Genomic DNA, 16,254 nt, shown 5'->3' on the forward strand with positions numbered 1-16,254 from the left:
TATATAATTCTGTATGAAAAGAGAACAGCAGCTCTGGAAAAAACTGTCTCATTGGACTGGAATGATGAGCATAAGAGATCATTTTCTACTTCATCTCAAGAACTCATTTAAGAGCCTTTGATTCTCTGCAAATGGGGCTGCAAAGCCAGCATGTCAGCTCCAGCATCATGCAGCAGCTTTCAAGTAGAGCAAACAAAGTCTAGGGAAGGCCAGGGACAGGAATTCATGTCTGGATTTAGCATCTGCTCTACCACACTTCCATCAACAGTGAGGAGAAGCCAATTGTCACAGTGGTGTCCAGACACCAAAGTCACTGCAAAGCTACTTAAATACACCACGGCAACTGTAGTAGAGGTGAAGCTCTCAGAGCTCTTCATTCATATCCAGCACATCAGATCAGCTCCATCACTGCTGATATCCTTAAGAGCTGGACAGAGTCCTCTAAGTCAAACCCGGTTGCTGTGGACAAGGTACAGTAACAGAAAGGCACCCCAACATGGGGGATCTGACAGGACTAAAACCACTAAAAAAGTTCAGCCATGTGGGACTGAAAACCTCAGCACCAGACACAAACTGCATGGGCTGGATATAGGCTGAGTCTCTGGGATATTGTCAGGGATCTGTCTGCCCCTCAGACAAGGTTGCTCTAGCATGGAAGGGAAGCCAGCAGAGGATCAAGGAAACAGACTTGTTAAGGACCTTTTTTTCTTATATATCAACTGAAGAAGGCTCAGACACAGATCAATTTTGTCCCAAAGAGACATGATATAGATTGGCTGGTACCCCCAACCAGCACATCCTTGTTGAAAAAGGATTTTTAAAAAATTCCAGCTGCTATCCATATTGTAGCCTCACACAGCCACCTCTAAAGGTAGGTATAGATTGGTCCAAGTGCATTTTTGCCCTCTGGTATAAAGTAAAAAGTTTTAGCCTAGGCTGCACTGACAGTCATGTTATTGCACCAAGCTGTTTGTGGAATCTGCCTAAATCTTAGGCAGCAAAAAAAGCCAAGAAAAATGGGAATCCTCAGGAAACAAAGCAATAGTGAGACAGTACATCACCTATCTGTGTACAGGTGTACCAGTATCTTGAACGCTGTTCTGAGTCCTGGCCTGTGCAGTTCAAGGACAGGGGAGACTGGGGAGTTGTGGAGAAGGACAACTAAAATGATCAGAGAGCCTCAGTCCTGAGCCTTGCCACCACACACTCAGTTCCATGGGACACAGGAAGCAGTATTTTCTGCCGAACAGCTCAGAGCTGCATTCCTTCACATTTTGCTGTGTGTTTGCTGTATTTACTTATGCCTGCCTCACCTAGCTCCCAGTGATGGGAAACTCCTTACTGATTGTGTTTAAAAAAATAAATGAGCCTGCCTGACACCCTTAGAGGCAGAAGCACAGGTGATCTCTCACGGTTGAAGAATGAAATTCTCCTCTTCAGACAGTTCAACCCTGCTGATCTGAGGGCAAACAGTCAACACTTGGCAGGATTTACAGAATTCAGCAGCTGAGGAGCAGCCCTCCCACACCTTCGGTCCCTCTGCCTCCTGACACTCTGGAGTTTTCCCAAGCCAGATGGGACCCCAGCAGGATGTGCTGCTGTTGGCACTCAGCCCAGTGGGTGATAATGGTAGCAGGCTAGCAGTGGAAGACGAGTTTTATTTTCATCTGCTGATACACTCATTTGCTGAGGAGTGTTTTGTCAAGTCACTCTTAAGCCCAAGACGTTTCAAGAGCATAAGCACCAAAAACTGCAGCTGTGGTGAGGGAGAGCAGAAATTAGAGAACAAGCTCTGTGTCAGTCTCTAGGGTTGAATATAATGAAGTACTCAACATGTATGTGTGATATATGTAATTAATGCCTAAAATTGTTTCCTAACTGTGAGTTAAGGCTTGTCACCTAGTTTATTCTTAATTTGACAGGGTCTTGTAATGAGAATGAAATTCAGCTGCTGTTTCAAAAACATGGACAGGTTAGGCCTTGAATGCCTCTGGTACTTAGCAATCCTTTGTATTTTTGGCAGGAAGAAAACCACCCAGCTGCTCACGACACCACTCAGCAGGAGAGGAGACAGACAAACAGTGGAAGGTGAACAAAAGGCAGGACTCTGCAAAGTTGCTTCTACTGGTCAGAATACTCAAAAACATCCTGTATTGGGTTTGCAGGGCCAAGCTTTGGTAGCAGGGGGGCTACAAGGGTGGCTTCTGTGAGAAGCTGCCAGAAGCTTCCTCCACGTCCAGCAGTGCCAATCCCTGGCAGCTCCAAGGTGCCACTGGTCAAGGCTGGGCCAATTGGAAAGGGTGGTAATGATAATATATTTAATAATAAAGAAGTTATAATTGTGTCCAGAGAAGAGTGGAGTGAGAGTATGTGAGAGGGACAACCTTGCAGACACTCAGGTCAGTGTAGAAGGAAGGGCAGGAGCTACAGCCTGTGGTCAAGATGATGGTGAGGCAGCTGTGCCCCTGCAGCACAGGGAGGGCACAGGAGAACAGAGATCCACTTGCAGCCCCTGGAGGAACCCAGGCTGGAGCAGGGAGATGCCTGAGAAGAGGCTGTGCTCCTGTGGGAGACCCATGGAGAGAGAGTAGCTCCTGCTGGAGCAGCCTGTCCTTGAAGGATTGCATCCTGTGGAAGCGTGACCCATGCTGCAGTAGTCTGGGGAGGACTACTGCCCGTGGGGCGGACTCACTTTGGAGAAGATCAGGGAGAACTGGCCTGCCGTGGGAGGGACCCCATGGCACAGCAGGGGAACGCTCCTCCTCCTTAGCAGCAGGAGAAACAATGTGTGATGAACTGACTGTAACCCCCAGTCCCCTAACCCCGTAGGAGGTAGAGCTTGGAAGGAGGGAGGGGCAGGGGGAAGGTGTTTTTAAGGTCTTATTTTACTTCTCATTATCCTGCTCTGATTTTGTTAGTAATATTTAATTAATATCTCTAATTCTAGCCTATTTTGTCTGTGATGGTGTTTGGTGAGTGACCTCTCCTGGTCCTCATCTGCTGCTGAAGAATATCAGAACAATGAACAGGTAGGTAGGGCTGGGAAGACTGGAATAGCTCAGGTGGAGTTAGGCTGGGAGCAAAAAGGTGAGCTATTTCTAGCCCCAGGCAACTTCAGGACACCTAGGAAGGGATGCAACACACAGATGGGCTCGTGATTGAGGGGTGGACCTGACCAGAGAGGCCATCACACAGGTTATCCACCAATGTGAAACTCTCTGCTGCCATGAGTGAAATATCCCTGGAATAGAGGGTGACGGCTGGGTGGCAAACTGATTGCATTCAGCCATTGCCACAAACATGCCAAGGCAAGAGCTACATGCTCACCATAGTAGAGGCAACAACAGGCTGGCTGGAAACGTATCCAGTAAACCGTGCCACTGCTCAGAACGCGATCTCAGGTCTCGAGAGATGCATTTTGTGGCGACATGGTACCCCAGAGAGAACTGAGTCAGGAAATGAGACTCATTTTCAAAATAACCTCACAAGCTCTTGGGCAAAGAAACACTGAGTGAATATATCACATCCCTTATCACCCACAAACCTCTGGAAAGACTGAGAGATGCTGAAGACTCTTAAGAGTGTTAGGTAATGGAGCACAAAAGCACAGAAGCCCCTTGGCTGGTCAACACTAGGGGATCTGCTAATCACCATGGTCCTGCCCAAACTAAGCCCTGTGGACACAACCAGGCCAGCTGGCCCAAATTAACCAAAGGGATAATTCATACCATATGACATCAGTTCAGATACAAAAGCTAAGGGAGAGAGGAGGAATGGGGGACATTTGTTACACTACAGTGTTCACTTTCTGGAGTGGCCTCTACGCGTGCTGAAGCCCTGCTTCCTGGGAAGTGGCTGAACATCGCTCACCAGTGATAAGGAGAGATTAATTTTTTTCCCCTTTGCTTATGCACACACAAGCTTTTGCTTTAGTAAACTGCTTTATCTCAACCTACAAGTTGTTTTCCATGTTATTTTCCTCTCCTCTGTCCCGCTGGTAAGTGGAGTAATAGAGCAGCTTGGCGGGCACTTGGCACCCATTACACATACTCTCCCACTAGTGCTATCTTGAAGAAGATACCAGTGACTGGGAAATGCTTGAACATTTGAGATAATTTGCCTTAGGAGTATGAAACTCTGTGAAGAGGACAGAAAGCTTGGCACTGTCAGCCCAGTACGAGGGTTCGGCACAGCACCCCAGTATGTTCAGACAGACTTGTAAGTCTGGTTCCCACTTGATTCAAGCCTGAAACCCCATAAAATCTTAAATTCCCTCCCAAACCTCTCCCAACATAGGCCTTAGGTCTTGCAGAGATGATAGGCCTTTGAGATTACCACTGAACAACATGTTCACGGTTACCTGACATTTTGAGTAGGGTTCCACCTCTCTGATGGCAGCTCTCCACTTTGTGGGTCATCTACAGGTGGGTGAAGAATTGAAATACATACATCTCCATTCTGCAAGACAGAAAAAAGCACTGAGAATAGCTTGGCTGGAGGGTGAGGTCTGATGACTCAAATCTACCACTCTGGCTGTCTTCTGAGCAGTTTAACCTCATTGATATGAACATCCCAGTGCCAGTAAAAACCAACAAGGACCAGAAATGGTTCTGAATTCTTCCTGGATCTGCTTTATACACAAGGGTTAGCCTGCAAACTGACAAAAAAACCCACTCTAAAGTCAAGAGGTTTAAAGAATGTGGCAAAGCAAGCAAAAATAATAATAATGTAACATAAAACTAAATTGGTCTCCAGAAAGCAAGTACTAGTCTCACAGTGACATAAGCTTTAATCACAGGAGACCCAAAGTAGGGTTTTTTGTGTTCCCAGTGGTAGCTTGAGTTAGCTACAGGAATTTTTGAATTGAAAGGTTTAATCACCATCTACTAGCTCAGGTATGAAAACATTACTTCTCCCAAGACACAAGGATGTTGAACAGATGGTGTGGGGCAGGTTTACACAGCTCCCCTAGGACACAGGTGTTCAAAATACCAGATGAAAAAGCAGGAGATGCTCTCTGAAGGTTTCACTGCAAATCCCTTCCAGCATGCAAGAGGAAGAATATTCTGGCAGCATATGGAAGCCATACAGCCACATAATCCTCAATATGTGTTCTACTCACCAGTGTTATGGCCTGAATACAGATTTAAAGCTCCATAACATCTATTTAAGAAAGCTGTCAACCCAATTCTCCATCAGCAACAGCACTCTGACACAACTGCTCTGTAGGAGTGCTGGAGCAGTATCCACCACAGCTGATATCCTCCACCGAGGCAGACTCCAAGGACTCATGCGGTCCCAGTGCCTTACTGCAGGATGGGATGAAGGCCTGAGGCCAGCCAGCAGATGTTGGGCTTTTCTCTCCCTTGCAGCCAGCTGTGGGGTGAATCACAAGTTCCAAGACACAGCCCCACACCTTCAGCAGGCACAGCCCCAGCTGAGGGGCAGCACTCATGCTGTCCCTTGTCGCCCTGGCCCAAGGCATAGGCTGATAACAGGATCAGCTCTGTTCAGGACTCCAGGCTGGCAGCTCCCCACACACCTGATCTCACGTCCTTCCAACACTGCTGGAGCGCAGAGCAGGGCTGCTCACAGCAACAGCATCTCTGCCTTTGAGCCCAAGCCAGTGATCACAGCTACAGAGAGCAGCAGCTCACCTGGAGGGTTGTGATCCGTATCCAGATTTCAGTGGTGCATTAACCCCACCACGTATGCTAATCTAGCAGGCCCATGTCACTTTGAAGCAGGTTTTAGTCAAGAACACAGCAATGCAGCACCTGGAGCTGCTGAATTCCAAAGGACATACTTATGCTGCTGGAACAGTTTGCTACAAGAAGGCAGTTTCCCTTTTAGGACCCCAACAGGCTTGTGAAATCTTGGAATTTTTTTAGTATCATTCCAAGGTGAAGTTAACTTTACTAATGTTAGATTATGCTCACTCTGCTCTGCTTTTACTAATAATTTCTATTAGTTTTTCCTTTAACCTTTTCCTGGGAGAATGCAATGCTGGTGGCCTGGAGGAGGTAGCACAGCACTTGGGAGAAGTTCCTGAAGCAATCAGGTCAGCAGCATGTGGACAAGCAGATACTCAGCAATATGAAGATACAGGGAAGCAAGGATGTGAGAAGTTTTCATCTTGTTGCAATCAGTGTTTACATGTTTGGAAATTGCACTGCATTAAGAGTCTGGAAATGCAAAGGTATAACAGGGCCTGATGAGATCAGCACCAGGTTCTAGGGATCAGGATAGTCAGAGGCCAAGCCTTTCCCTGCATGCATTTTTGAAAGACATAAACAAGGAGAATGGGGTATTCATCTGCCATTGAGAAACAGCCTACACTTCTATCAGGACTGAGACCTGTTATATCATAAAAATAAAGAGCAAGGGAACGCAGTTTTACCAAAATTCAATTAGATGACCCAAGTAAACTGGAGATGGGAAAAACACGCATTACTCAAGCCTCATTGCTCAGAATGGGAATGTCAGCCCCAGCCTCTCCATCTGGTCCTACCAGCAGATTCTGTAAACTGCTACTTTCTTTCACCTTCCTTGCACTAAGAGGGTTTTTTCTCCCCCCTCCTCCTGAAAAACCCTCAAACATCAAACACTTTGCTGAGATAACTCCAAATGAAACTGAGACTATCCCAGTGCCTCATCTCCATTGCTTAAATGTTGTTTCCAAAACAGCCTGCAAGCTGCTTCAGATTCCCTCAGCTACAAAAAATACTGCTACAAACACAAAGCACAAAGCTGAGAGGTCGAGTATTTGAAGAGTAAACCCAAAATACACCCATCAAGTTTTGGGTTAGTTTCTCCTCCTACCTTCAGTTGTTTCTAGCCAATTTTTCACCTTTCCTACCAGGACTGGGAGAGGGCCTTTCCAAGGCTTGTTTTTGTACATTTCATTTTGGTAACCATTTCCCACTCACCTCCTGCATGAGGATTTCCAGATTCAGAACCAACATCCACAGTATGGGTCTGCATGGGATACATAATCTGAGGATTTCAAAGTTGTCTTTATTTATAGATCAAAATTCCATGTAACTGAAACAGAGCCTTAAAGAGAAACACCGTCCTTGGCTACATGCAAGATCCTGTGCCAAGTACAAGGCCCACATCAGAAAACTGTCAGATTACTGATTTGAGGATGTCCTCAGACTTAGGGCAATCCCCTGGTTAGTCAGTAATTAAAGCTGATTACTATTCTGTTCTGCACTGAAGTTTGGCAAGGTTTCTAGCCATTTATTACTGAGCCTTCAGTGCTGCTCTCACCATGATTATTTGAAGCACACCCATTCCAAACTGGGCATTCAGCAGCAAGAACTTATCAGAAAGGGCTTTCCAAGCCCAAGCCATCAACAGAAGCCTTCATTTGTTCACAGCACAGAAGAGAATGACATTCCTGTTTTCAAGTGGGTTCAAAGGAAGCCTGCAGAACCTCACAAAAGAAAACCTGTGATAAGGTGAGAGACCTGCACCAACAGGAACATTTTGAAATCCTTTAGCTCCCAAAACTATAGAACCAGTGCTCCTTAGCAGGTTGACATTCTTCTAGGATATCCAGAAGTTCAGCTAAGATTTGGCTGACCTCCATTAAAAGTCAAGTTTTGAACCAAAACAGGCCTTCAGCCTTCAAATACAGCTCTATGGAACTGGGTGATATTGAACCAATTGCCTCTATACAGAATCATTCCTCTTCTGGACCTGCTGTGTAGTTCTATTGTGATCCAATTACCGAGAGTCCACAGCCTTGACTACCCTCTGAAAGTAATCTATACACATACTGAGTTTAAGGAAGCAGAAAACTGTCTCAAACACCCCAGAAAAAGTTATTTAAAAACCCCTTACCTCATAAATGTTGGGATGCCACATTTTGGTCAGGAATCTGAAGGTAGGTGGTGAATATGGATAGTCAATAGGAAATTTAATGTGAGCCTGAAAAAAAGCAAAATATTTTAGTTATGAAACAGAACAGAAAAGACCAACAAGCAACAACTACAGTGAAAAGATTGGGAAAAAAATTCATTAAGGCTACTGAATTGCTCATTATTTAAACCAGTGCCCAAGTGGCCCCACAGCACAACTCTATGCAGTTTCTTATGAGCAAAACACTAACTGAACAAGAAAAATCAAAACACCTGGGCTGGTAATTCTCAGAAAACAAGCCAAAATGCATTTACCATATCCTAATTCAAAAAGCACTATTCAACAGCTGTTGTTGAACAGGGTAAAATATACTGGGAAAGTTTTAACTTGATAGTACTGCTGTCTTTTTGAGTTCAAAAGCAGACTAAAAAATGTTTACTAAGCTGAATAAACCTGGTTTATATTTGCCTGTACAAATATTTTAAATTACTCTTCCCATGAAGAAAAAAAAAATTGTTATGTAACTTGTGCTAGTTACTTTGCCTTTGTTTGAAAGTTAAGTTGGTCCATCCACCTGTGTTTCTAATACTACATATTTTGCCACCACAGGCATTTTTGTAGTCTCAATTTCATCTGCATCTGTTTAATAAATCAGTGCACCTTGAGAAATATTGATGGGCAATGACAGCAAACATCTTGCAGTGGTCAACAACCATCTGTGGAGCACGACTGAGTCGAGTTGGTTGTGGGAAAGCTGCAGAGATCCTAGCACCGGATATTTACTTCTCTGTGCTGTCCTGGCATTCACAGCAGCCTGAATATGGACTGATCAAGTGCCCAAAATACTTCTGTCTGGAAGGCGGACTTGCATGCTGCTTGCTGCACTGTTGAGCACAAACCCTTTCCTTGGAACTGCTCAACCCACCAAAAAGTCCCACTGCCAGCCCAATGTGGGATCTCCAGAGAAGCATCTTCTGGTCCCTCAACCACAGCCATACTCATGTGCAACTGCGAATGCAAGAAGAGATGCCAAAAGCAAGATTCACATGGTAAGAACAGAATTCCAGGCCACTCTCTTCCACTTAAATACCTAACCATGCCACTAGTTCAACAAGACAAACTATGGGAAGTTTTATTCCATAGTACAAAGAAGCAGACAACCAGATGGATTACAGAGCTGTTAGGGTACCCAGTTTCACTTACCAGCATACACCTTTGCCCCCCAAATTTTACAGGATCAGAGTGCCAGGTAGTCAAGAAAAGGTTTTCTGTTCACCTTTATGGAAGAAATTAATCAGCTCACATGGCCTTATGGTCTGTACATGCCTACTCATGACTGTATGTGGGTATGTTCCAGCAGCACTGAGTCCTCACTCCGCAGTCATTTGTCACAGCATGCTCACAGCCAAGAAATTTATGATCCACTTAAACAATCCCAGTGTTTAACATCAGTTGCACAAAGTGCATTGTTCCAAGAGCAGTGAGTGTATGACTCTTGTCACCACACCCCTGCAGAAGAGAATCCTCATCACCACATACTGCTGCAGCAAGGACATGCCTTGCCCTACAACGTGCCACCCTGCACTGGGAGCAGAGCAGAGATCTACCCAGGGCAGGGCACGTTCACTCCAACTCAAGTGCTTGCAGACTCCTCCAGACACTGGGGTTTTCCAAGAAAGCCCATTCCTGTGCTTACATGCAGTTTTGTGAGATCTAAGACATAAAACAGCACAAGGACTGAGATTAAAAACGCAAGAGACAACAAAGCTCAGGGTTGAGCTACCTACAAGATTTCTAAGCAAAATCCATCTTTTCCACAGCCATAGCTTCCAGGTGACCAAAACAAAAAGCACTGTGTCAGTAGACTACCACCATTACCATGCTTATAATCCATACAGATGCTTAAAGAATGCAGGTTTCATTCTTCTCAGTAAAACCTCTCTGCTTTCAAACTGTCTAACCTTGATGGGTTTGTCTCATTAAGACCAATCCAGAAGCTGAGCCTGAGGCACCAGTATGTCCTTGTATATGATGAAGACTCATGCAGAAGCTGTAGATCCTGAATGACTGTTCTGAACTTCTAAATCCTTCTTGACAAACACAACTCTTTATTGGAAAAGGACTACCTGCCTACAATAACTAAAACTATGGAATGAGGTGTTGTGTCACATGAAGGATTCTCTTGAGCTCTAGAAACAGAAAATGCAACTGGAGAAATAAGAGACATCTTTCCTTCCCACATGCAAGCAGCTAAGAATCTAGCTTCCCTGTAATCCATCACATATTTAGAGAAAGCAGTCACATTCCATGTTGATCAGCTATTTCTAACTAGTCTGTAGCTGTTCAGCACATTGAGATGCTGTAGTGGAGCATAAAGCAAGTGAGGCTTCTCTACAAACCTGACTTCAGAGTCAAAAGCCCCCAAAACAGAAAACCTCACATTACAGGCAGGGATTTTTCCCAAACAAAAAGAGCTGTCAGGTCTCCACGGTGAGATCATCCGGAATTTGAAAGTGAAACCAAACACTTTTCCAGGCCTTTACAAACAGGTCTGAGAGAATTACCTCATCTCTTCTGCAAGAGAAACCATGGAAAGTTATGTAAGCCCACTCTGCTCTCATTGAATGCTATTTGCGTTTCTGTGTGGGTTAAGCAAGCCAAGAATTTCCAAGACAAGCTGCAAGACTGCTTGCAAAGATGCAGCAACAGCCACAATTACAGGTCATTTTTTTTCCCCACTGAAAGCCTGATTCTAAATGTGTTAAAAGAAAAAAAAGACCAAATTAAGCAATAAACTTAATTTTAAATAGAGTTCACAGAATGGCTTTTCCCTACAGTTTCACTGATCCAAGGCAAAAAAATCTGTTAAACTCAGCCAGGCTGCTAGGAACTAGAGAGTGGCAGTTTTCAGGAAGGTTGTTGTTAGCTCAGTTACAGCCACGCAAACTAATTTAGGAGGACTAAAGATGCAGCTCGGTTCCCCCCTACAAGTTCCAAACAGTTACTGCATCCAGCATGTGCCTGACTCCTCAGACTGAGCTTAAACAGAATAGAAATAATCCTATTTTGGTGATGATTTTAGCCAACTGCATGCCATGGCTCCTTGACATCACCGAACATACTTGATAGCTAGGAGGGTGAAGACCAGTCATCAATCAACCCATTCCTCCCTTCCCTAGTCTGTTAGTATTCATGCTTATAGTCCCTAGAAAAATAATAAACTCTTCTAAATAGTCCAGCCTGGCAGAAGATACAGCCTGTTATAAGCTTTTCCAGCTACTGCTATAAGAACTTCAACTTCCAAATTACACCACAGCACATATTTTAAGAATATTGCTACCAGCATAGCCACTTTATTTCCTATTTTACTGCTCTCCTGCATCTTCAACAGTGACTGCACTTCAGGTTCATTAATTTTCTTTAAGTTGGATAAGACAAAGCCACAGGTTCTGCTATGTATGCCAGAAAAACACACAGTCTCACTAGATCTTACGTTATGTGACTGAAAACATAAACCTAATATTTCTGCCAACCACAGAATTATTCACTGATTCAGTCACTATGAATAACTATTACAACAGCTCTGTTTCTTGAGATCTTGCCACACACTTGACTCAACACTTATACTTGGGTCACAGCTACTCCATGCAGCACTTCAGGATCAGGGCAGAGAGGCTGGAAAGCTGCCTGGTGGGAAAGGACCTAAGGGAGCTGGTTGACAGTGGCTGAACATGAGCCAGCGTGTGCCCAGGTGGCCAAGAGCATCATGGCCTGGATCAGCAATAGCATGGACAGTGGGACCAACACAGGCAGGACTCTGTCCTAGCCTCAATCCTTGTTCCAGCCTAGCTGTAAATGACACTTCAGGAGTCTGACACTGATTTTTTACACCCATCTCAAGTTGACAAAACTGAGATCCCTAATTTTCAGGCAGCAAGGAAAGGAATGTTGAATCTATCCCTCCTGCCCAGTGCAGACAGGCCATGGGGGAAGCACACACATTTCCTGGAAAGCCACCGGGATCACAACTGATCTGATTTGAGGATAATGGGGAACACCAGCAGTTTTTATAGTGGCCAGCACAAATTGCAGCTGCTTGGTGTTACTGGAAGTGCCATTTAGAGATTATTTTTATTTCAAAACATCACAAGCTTAATGCCAGCCCTTCAAAAACTGCATTAGTGAGGCCAAAGACCTTTAGCAAATTGTATTTAAGTTCAGATACAAAGGAAGTGCATTGACTTTTTAAACTATTTTGCTGTTATTTGTAATTATCTGCTACAGCCAGCCCACAGATAAGCTCCTAACAACTCTGTGCAGGTACCCCCAAGGTCTCTTACAGATCACCCACCTGCCCTAGCAGACTTGCAGACAGCACAAGGACTCCTAACTTTCCTTCTTAAGGGGCACAACCAGGCTCCCCACTGTGCTCCTGCTGACTGCTCCACACACTGAGCATGCAAGAAAGGTGAGAAAAGGAACTACAGGCCACTACTGGGTTAAGTGTTCATATCTAATCCCACAAAATGCCCTTTCCTGCTTCTAGTGCATCAAACATTTATACAATTCATTTAATGGAATCTCCTCTTCCACATTAAGCCTAGATTAGTGCATGCAGTATTAAACACTATGTGCTGGAAAGCATGTTCAGTAGAGGTCAGCAGTCAGGCCAGCAGCCTGTTTCTCACAGCAGTGAGGTTTAAAGCACCTTGGTATCATCCAGCTCACAACCTGTAAAACAGCATTATAGCCAGTCACACTGTATTGTCAACTGTTTGGTGAGGTAAAAATGAATGTAGGACCAACACTGCTGTTTCAGCTCCAGTTATGACTTATGTCCTAAGTAATTTCTTGTGGCAGAGCTGGGTGCTAGCCTGGTACATTAAATCCAGTTATTGCTTCATTTCCCAGCAGCACTGTGTCAGTGTTTATTGACATCTGCTGTGCTTTCAGAGAACAGGAGCACATCTCTCATCCAAGATGAATGACCAGGTCACTTAAGTCTTGTGAGTCCTGAAAACTCCCTTGGTGCTGCAGTGGCAATATGAACACTAACAGCAGAAAACCCCTTATATCCTGCATTACCTGTACTGTTTCACAAGGAATTTAAATCACGAAGATCTCAATGTGAAGAATGAACTAGATCTCATGAGAAGGACATGAAGCATCTAAACAAAAAAGAAAATACAGCCAAAATACAGCAGAGCAATGATGAGTCAAGAAGTAAGGCTAGCTTACACAATCAGAGACTGGTTTGACAGGCACCAGCCCATTCTTGTTTCACACTAAATCATACCTTGAGTACATTTCCTAATTTAGCTATCTGGGGCACTACTAAATATGTTGTTTTCAATGGAAGACTCCCTCTGGTACAAACTAGATTTCCTTTTACCAGAACTTCTTTTAACAGTAAGATGTTATTAGATATTTATCTCTCCATGTAGCAATGTTAATAGAGCTGAGATTGCTGGCAAGTCATCTAACCCAGACCAAAGCAGGTAAAGGGGCGGATTACAAAAGCACCCACCTCCACTCAGCTAACAACTGCCAGGTCCATTTCCACTGCTCTGATTGTCAGTTTGACTTTTCATGATGCAACAAAAAAAAAGCTATCATTTCAACAAGTGCAGGAGATGCAGCATTCAGCAAGAGATACTGAGTTGGAAACAGTGGCATCCTGAAACAACAAAGTATTTATTCTACAACCTGCCCATTTTTACTCAACTTTTGCTCTTGTCTGCCATCTCATCACTGAAAAGGCCATTACCAGAAGCTATGTAAGACACATTGCCAAACAGAACTACTTGATCCTCTTTCACAGGGCAAGCTGCTTTACTGAGCTTTGACACAGGAGCCAAGCACTAAAGCAATTTCAGATTCCCATGAGAGAAAGCTAATGTCATATTGAGGTTTATGTAATTTCCCAGGAATTCCTATGCTGAAATATTACTAGATGCCACCCTCAATTTAACCTTCTCTCCAGGATCAGGCCTGATTTTAGGAGAAAAAAAAAAGATTCAGATGGAATATACTAGAGACTGTGACAGGCCAGATGTTAGGAGACTTCTGCCATGGCTGAAGGTCTCATGTAGAGATTGTGCTCTTGGATCTGATGCCTTCAGGCCACAGACTGTACACTGGTTTGAGATCAGGGTCACTGTGTGTGTGCTATGCACAAAGGCTATTCTGTGTGACTATTTTCCAGCCAGAAACAGATGACTCAGTTCTTATTTATATCTGTACAAACACACCAACTTCCCCATTTGTACAAAATAGGAAGAATAACTCCAAATGTGTGAAACGTAAGTTTCCCTGTGCAGCCTGATACTTGCTGAAGGAGCCAGAGATACTTGGAGATACCACATCTAAAGTTTAAACCAAATCATGCATCTCCTCTTAGGTCTTTGCTTCAGAGTAGAAGCTGGCATTTGAAATACCCTACTGCACATATAACCAGGCATGCTGCTATCTGAACTGGTAAAGCTCTAACATGAGCATAACTGTTCTAGAAACAGTTTCTGTCCACTTCAGAAAATGCAATTTTCCATCTCTTTCCATGTGTAAAAACAATAATTTTGCTGAAGGAGTGGTGGGAATATTTGAGACTGCTTATTCAAAGTATCATGGTACATTATTAGCACCTCTGGAATCACGTGTGGAAGCCCTCTACACATGTCAAGTGTTGTCATTTTGGGCATCTCTCTCCACTTGCCAGGCTTTAGGGTCCAAAAGACTGTCTCTTTTATTAAGAACTGAATTAGCCTATGACATATTCAACATCCTGCTCAATCTCACATTTTGGAATTTAACTTTACTGGGTAAGTAATTCATACCTTCTTGAAGCAGATTTACACAGGCAGATCTATGGAATGGTTGACTGTGATACAGCATGATATCCTTCACACTTAGCCTGGTAATTTATCACTGGGATTGATTGACAGTGGGATTAAGGGCACCCTCAGTAAATTCACTGATGACACCAAGCTGTATAGTGCAGTCGTGCTCTGAAGGGAAGGGATGCCACCCAGGGGAACCTGGACAGGCCGGAGAGGTGGAACTGTGCAAACCTCATGAAGCTCAACAAAGCAGTGTGAGGTCCTACACCTGGATTGTGGTGCACCCACAGAGAATTGGGTGATTGAGAGCAGCCTGGCAGAGAAAGCCTGGGGGTGATGGTTGATGAGTAACTCAATGTGAGCTCACAGCCCAAAAAGCCAAATGTATGCTGGGAAAAATCCAAAGGAATGTGGCCAACAGGTTGAGGGTGGTCATTGTCCCCCCTACTCTTGTGACATCCCACCTGGATTACTGCATACAGCTCTGGTGACCCCAACACAGAAAAAGACATGGAAGTGTTGGAGCAAGTCCAGAGGAGGCCACAAAGTTGCTAAGAGGACTGGAGCACCTCCCCTATGAAGACAGACTGAGAAAGTTGGGGCTGTTCAACCTGGAGAAGAAAAGGTTGTGTGGAAACCCCATAGGAACCCGCCAGTATCTGAACAGGCCTACAAGGAAGCTGGAGAGGAACTCATCATCAGGAACTGTAGATATGACAAAGAGTAATAGGCACAAACTGAAAGAGGGTAAATACAGGTTGGATATTAGGAGCAGATTCTTAACTGTGAGGGTAGTGAGACACTGGCACAGGTTGCCCAGGGAAGCTGTGGATGCCCCATCCCTGCAAGTGTTCAAGACCAGGCTGGATACGGTTTTGAGCAACCTGGTCTAGTGGGAGGTGTCCCTGCCCACAGCAGGGGGGTTGGGACTGGATGATCTTTAAGGTCCCTTCCAAACTCTTAAGGTTCTGTTACTAATTGCAGCCAAAACACATCCCAATTTTTAATAAGGCTGGACAGAGTGTCTGTGAACTCACCTACTCATTCCCACCCTTGCGCCCTTACCAAAACACAGCAGATTGTTTTGTTGCTCTGTGATGCAAGCCATACCATTTGTATCTGTTGGGTGACAAGATGTCCAAGCTAGCTAAACTAAACGTGAGAATACCCTTTCCTTCAGCCTGTTTTTACTATTTTTAGCCAATTCTTTAAACAAGTACCATTCATGAGTCAGTGAATGACTAATTGTCTTGATTCTCTTCCTATGCAAGCCAGGCTGGATGCAAGAGGAAAGCTCTCCTCAAGGGACAGCCCATCACATGTTCTGCTAAAAACACAGGGCAGGTCTTGATGCAGTCACCTCTTTCATAAGCAGCAAGGGGAAAGGCATATTTATAGCATTGTAAGTGTAAACCCTAGCAGGGTGCTGCAGTGTTACACAACTTTGCCTTTCCCAGCATGGCAGGCAGCAGCTCTCTGACGAGACTTCTCGAGCCGGCATACGAACAGCCTTTCCTTAAACAAGGCTTCTGGAAGGTGAATGGCAGCACTC

The 16,254-nt window shown here is 44.4% G+C and overlaps 1 protein-coding gene across 1 annotated transcript in view; it reads right to left on the reverse strand.

Annotated features, from left to right (window-relative positions):
• The window catches only part of UBE2R2 (ubiquitin conjugating enzyme E2 R2), a 54,184-nt gene that overhangs the window by 5,669 nt on the left and 32,261 nt on the right, over positions 1 to 16,254 (reverse strand). Inside the window, exons 2-3 of the mRNA XM_039567190.1 lie at positions 7,849 to 7,935; positions 4,361 to 4,458 (exon numbers count right to left, since the gene is read on the reverse strand). Coding sequence (XP_039423124.1) covers positions 4,361 to 4,458; positions 7,849 to 7,935 — 185 coding nt within the window. The remainder of the gene's footprint in view (positions 1 to 4,360; positions 4,459 to 7,848; positions 7,936 to 16,254) is intronic.

This window comes from Corvus cornix, chromosome Z (assembly GCF_000738735.6).
Source record: "Corvus cornix cornix isolate S_Up_H32 chromosome Z, ASM73873v5, whole genome shotgun sequence".
Lineage (NCBI taxonomy): Eukaryota > Metazoa > Chordata > Aves > Passeriformes > Corvidae > Corvus > Corvus cornix.